Below are 5,624 nucleotides of genomic sequence, written 5' to 3'. Positions count from 1 at the left end.
CACCTGCAAATATTGTGCATACAAAGACTATTCTCTAAAGTAAACAGATTTGGCAGGAATGATGGGAGCAAGAAGAATGGGAGAAAGAAGAAAGCGCTTATCTGTTTGGGAGTTTAGGTGTCGACGCACACTAATTCTAAGCAGGATATGAAATGCTAGATTTCTGCCATGGTTCAATAAAGCTGCATTATTGCTTTTTTAAATATTTTGTAGCAACACATGAAATGGCTATTGAACTCCACCAGACAGTCTTAAACAAAATAAGGTCAAAATCACTCGTTTACATTTACGAGAGAGAAGAACGTACTTTTAAGCGACTCTTCAGCATGAAACCGATCTAACGGTGCAATTTTCAGTGTCAACACATTAAAAATATATCGATATTAAAATGAATAAATGTCAATGTATCAAATCTACTTTTATTACGTATCGTATTTTAATGGGGATATAATTTATTGCAGCTGACAGTTACGTGGGCAAACTTGAACATCAACCGTAACCAGATCAAACTGAATTCACGATTGTTTAACACTTCTGTGTACTAATTTGAAGGCTATTTATTGGATCAGTACAGGTAAAAGTCATATGCGACTACGCATTACTTACACGTCCTACTAGTTAAGTGTTGCCTTAAGAACAGGTGCAGTGTAAATTAAGCACTGACTAAGTTACAAACTAACTGTTACTAAGCCCTTAGTGTGAACTTTACGTCACAGCTTAAGTGAGACCTAACGCACAGCTAGTGCAACTCGTTCTTAATTCTTTTATTTTGTTGTTAATTCATTTTATTTACTTGTAATATTTTGTAATAATATTTTTGTTGTTTTTTATATACTGTTTTTGTTGCAATTATTGTTATCATTCTCTATTTAATTATTGTGTGATTTTGATACCAAATATATATATATTTTTTTAAACAGCTAGTGCAACCCCACTGAGCGCTTGCGCTCGCTTCCTCAAATGTCGCGATACCGAGCGTGATTCGCCCCTGTTAACACGCATAGGAAACCCTGCGCGGCCCTCTTCCTTTTGCTGTCCACAAGCAAGGTAATGTATTCTCGCTGTGTCTGTATGTTGTAAAGAGAATTTTAAGAGTCGTTTAGCTCTAGTTCTCTCCCAGATCCACGACGTGTGTGTGTTAAATGATATTCATATTTTAGCCGGTCTGTCATTAATTTGAAATGGAGATGTACAGTTTATTGAAAATAAAGATGAGATCGCATGCTTGTCAGGCGCGATGTTCAATGGCTGCGCCCATGCAAATGCATTGAGGCCTGGCCTCAACATGTCTCGTTTAACTTAAATCGTCAGTAGTCGATACGGAGTTGTTATAAACTGGTTGCATATGCTCTTTTAAGTTAATTGTTTGTAGTTAATAGATGTGGGCTGTGCCCTCTTGAATGTGTTTTTCCGCGTCGGTATGAACGTGGTCAGATTGCTAACACGCTAGTGTTAAGTCGTGTTAGACACGTATTATGTTTTTGTTTTTTTAATCAAGCAGATAATGTGGCACTGGCGCGTTTGAGTGCGTTTATTTTGAAAGTTTTGCTTGTTTTGGTCATATAAAATGTAATTCCTGGCTTAATTTGAATTTGCCCAATGTATATTTCGCATATTAGCTAGCGGAAACTTTATTTTGCATGTGGCTAGCTCTTTTTAAAGAACCGTTGAATCGGCGGCCAAAATTTATTTGTTGAATATATTTTGCCAGATGCCAGGTGGTGGTGTAACGGTGAAAGACGTCAACCAGCAGGAGTTTGTCCGGGCGCTGGCAGCCTTCCTCAAAAAGTTAGTTACCTCTTTGAATCTTGTTCATTTTGCCAGTGTCATAGCCCCACATTGACGCATTGATCCTCCATAGGCTTAGAAAGTATTTGGTTAAATGTATTACTGATCATTTTAAAACCCATTTGTGGATCCACAGGTCAGGGAAGCTGAAGGTGCCAGACTGGGTTGACATTGTTAAGCTGGCCAAGCATAAAGAGCTGGCTCCCTGCGATGACAACTGGTTCTACATCAGAGCTGGTGAGTGCTGTTCCACTCACAAAAATGTGTACCACCTTGTGACACCTGAAATTTTTGTCGGTCCTCTTGATATCATTCCTCAGTGTATGAGCCTATTTGGGCTGGAAGTATTCAATGTATAGCATTGCAAATAAGGCCAATGTAACCACTTTGCAAAAGCTCTGTCATTAGATTTCAGATGTGTTGTTACTAGAGGTTGCGCTAGAGTAACATTTTCTTCGTCACTCTGACAGACTGAGTTGTAAAATTCCCATCATGGTCTATTTTTATTCATCATACTAGTTTTAATTTTCAGGGGTGTAGCATCCACTATAATGACATATACCTGACAATCCCCAAGTGCAAGTCTGGAAAAGCCAAGGAGTGCTTGGATGAAATTTCTGTCAATCAACCACACTAAAACATGGGTTTTAAACTTTACAGGTTACGTGCAGCTATTAAAGGAAATAACTTTTTTTGGCCTGACTGCTTTCATAATAAATTTTCACATTTCTGAAGCTCTAATACAGGAGCTCTAAAATATCTGACAATTCTGTTCTAAATGTAATGCTTGTGCTTTGATGAAATGCATGTAATTTGCAGAAGTGGTGCACTGCCTTTTTCAGGCTTTCATTTTGTTAGAATAATTTTTGCATTTTATTATAATAAATTAACACACTGATCGTGCAGTAACACTAACGTATTGACTAGTATGCTGTCATTAATTCAGAAACTGTCCTTGAAATCCAAACATGATCAAAAGAACAGATATTACCAGGTGTTGGTGATTGTGCCTGTTAATATACATCTTAATACTACTAGGCAGTAAGGGCATGCACACAGATGCACTTGGTTAAAATTTTGTTTTCTTTTTTTTTTTCTGTGAAAATGACGCACAGCATTTGAAATATTCGGTCACTGTTTAAAACAATTATCAGTAAATGGAGAATTTTTGGTTCACACAACCCCTGATTGTTTACTAGAGATGTGTTACAGCCTCAGTTGAATTTACTAAGACCCCAGACACTGGACATCAAGGGTGCTGGATGTGCATCTGTAAATGTGGTCAATGCACCATGTTTGCGCTTTTTCTGAGAGCTTCGTAAAATATTGAACATTTTTATGATCAAAAAATTGTATCTCCCTCCAGCTCTCACTGCAACACAGAATGGCTGTTAGAGAGCATTTCCCACAGGTGTCAATTCTTAACATTCTCCGTCCCCTGGCCTCGATCTCCACAGGCACCACTTGGCAAACACCCACATCACCACAATAATCTGTCTTTTTAAAGACCGAAATCATTTTCATGGAAAACTGAGTTGCACTGTAGCACAGAATTTTGACACCGAGCATTAGTGGGGTGTGTGTGTGTGTGTGTGTGTGTGTGTGTGTGTGTGTGTGTGTGTGTGCGTTCATACTTTTATTTTAGAATGTCACCCCCCTTTAATTTATCCTGTTGCCCACACTTTACCGAAGTTGTGTTGATGTTTGAAAAGACAATTGAGCAATGCGCAGCCCTATTTATATCTGGAAAAAAATCCTGACATCATTATACATCTGGAAAATCTTCTGATTGATGCATGAAAAGGTATCAATCCCAAGCCTTAAATGCTATCTATCTGTTATGCAGTACATTTTTAATATTCTGATCCCTTAATTCACTAAAAGCATATAAAAGTCTGGATTATCTTAAGTTTAGTTTTGTTAGATAATTTCTTATAATGGGCAATGATTTGTAATACTGGCTGTTTAATCATTGATATTGACCATGATGGGAAAATATTGACCTTGTAATTATTATAGGCCACATTTTCCTTATGGTATTTTGATATTGGCAGCAAGGTTAACCCTGACGATGGAGGTGGGCTTATTCATATTTAGTGCGTTACATTAACACTGGTGTAAACCGTCTTTGTTAAACCTTTTTTCTGTTTGATCCTGTGTTGATCAATGATGATCCAGTGTAATGCTTTTTGGCTACTTTTTGGTTTTTTTTGGTCAAGGTGTAAGCATAAGTATGAAGTGTTAATGACAAAGAGTCTTTCAGAATCTGTTGGATTACATTGGTAAAAGTGAGCATTTGTGGCAGGCTTGGGGTAAATTGATTTTCTTGTTAGTGCATGTCAGCAGTTACTGTGTATACTGCCAAACTAATATTGAATTTTTAACTTCACAAAATACCCACTGGCACACTTAAGAAAATTGAGTCAAGTATAAGTCCACCCATGTCTCTATTCTCTCTCAGCTTCCACAGTGCGTCACCTGTACCTGCGTGGAGGTGTTGGTGTGGGCTCTATGACCAAGATCTATGGAGGGCGTAAGAGGAACGGTGTGTGCCCGTCTCACTTCAGTGTGGGCTCCAAAAATGTAGCCCGTAAAGTGCTCCAGGCCCTTGAAGGCCTTAAAATGGTAGAGAAAGACCCCAATGGGTGAGTATCCCCTAGCAATTTTCAGTTGTCTGACAATAAAGTTGACGTTGAGATTCTTCAGGATGTTTTAAGGTTTTTTTTAACCTTCAACTAATTTTCAATCATTGTCTCCCAGTGGGCGTAAACTGACCCCTCAGGGAACCAGAGACCTGGACAGAATCGCTGGGCAGGTGAAGACTTTTGTTTCATAATTATTTGGGAACATAAATTTGGTTCCTGCATGTGATTTAACCTATCCTTAGTTTAAAAAGCACTTCACTTAGCGTCTCAAGGGTTTGGTAGATGTTTTGACAGCCATTGCTTTATTTTGTATATGGACATGAAACTGTTAGCAAAAAACAAGCTCATGAACATCCTCCAAAAGCCTCAGCTTGTATATTGCCCATGTTGCTGCTCCACTCTCCCTGAAAGCTGCCGCTGTGCGCCAATCCAATGCTGGAAGTAAACAAGGCGATTGAATTTCATGTTCGCTGGGCTGCCGTATGGCAGCATTCTATTCTGCCTGATCCCCTTAATGAGCTCTATTTTGATGAGTTAATGTGATTTTTGTGGTGCTTGCCTTGGCTGTATCTTCTGCCATTTCACTCTTTCCAGAGCACTGTTGATATACATGGCTTCTTATTGATGGCTAGAGCAAAAACAATGTCAGTGTGGAACAGCATGTTTGCTCTAATTTCCTGGCTAAGATCAGGACCAGACCTGGAGAGCCTGCTTGTTGTTTTAAGCAGTTTGTTTTAAAATGTATTTGTATTTTTTTAAATGGAGGAATTGGAGGAAATATCCAGACTTGTTTTCCATTGTTTATACTTCTTGTTTTTTTGTTTTTTTTATAGGTTGCTGCTGCAAGCAAGAAATCTTGAAGTGTAAAATAAAATGGTCAGAAACCCACAACTGTGTTCGGCTTTTATTTTTGTATTACTTGCCTTCCATTGCAAAAGCCATGAACTATGTTGGAGTACTAAATCATTAGCTTAATGTGTATAAAAAAAAGGGTTTGGGGAAATATTTCATATTAAGCAAATGCTTGATGCCTTAAATGCGGCAGAGGCTTTTTTAATCATTTCACATTAATTCAGTTTTGTTGGTACATCAAATACTTACTGTTCATAAGACTAAGAACATGATGAAAGAATGGATTCATAACATCACTTTTTTTTGGTAAGTATGCTGATGGATATTTTCATTGGTATA

The 5,624-nt window shown here is 38.0% G+C and overlaps 1 protein-coding gene across 1 annotated transcript; it reads left to right on the top strand.

Moving 5' to 3' along the window:
- Positions 1–1,014: 1,014 nt before the first annotated feature.
- Positions 1,015–5,324, top strand: LOC127658013 (40S ribosomal protein S19-like). The gene is made up of 6 exons (XM_052147075.1): positions 1,015–1,047; positions 1,712–1,788; positions 1,925–2,025; positions 4,250–4,433; positions 4,549–4,603; positions 5,267–5,324. Exons 2-6 carry the CDS (start codon positions 1,712–1,714, stop codon positions 5,291–5,293), a joined length of 444 nt encoding a protein of 147 aa, XP_052003035.1. The 5' UTR covers positions 1,015–1,047; the 3' UTR covers positions 5,294–5,324.
- Positions 5,325–5,624: the final 300 nt, after the last annotated feature.

This window comes from Xyrauchen texanus, chromosome 17 (genome assembly GCF_025860055.1).
Source record: "Xyrauchen texanus isolate HMW12.3.18 chromosome 17, RBS_HiC_50CHRs, whole genome shotgun sequence".
Lineage (NCBI taxonomy): Eukaryota > Metazoa > Chordata > Actinopteri > Cypriniformes > Catostomidae > Xyrauchen > Xyrauchen texanus.
Note: the sequence above shows the minus strand (reverse complement) of the source record. Positions and strands in the feature narration are given on the sequence as shown.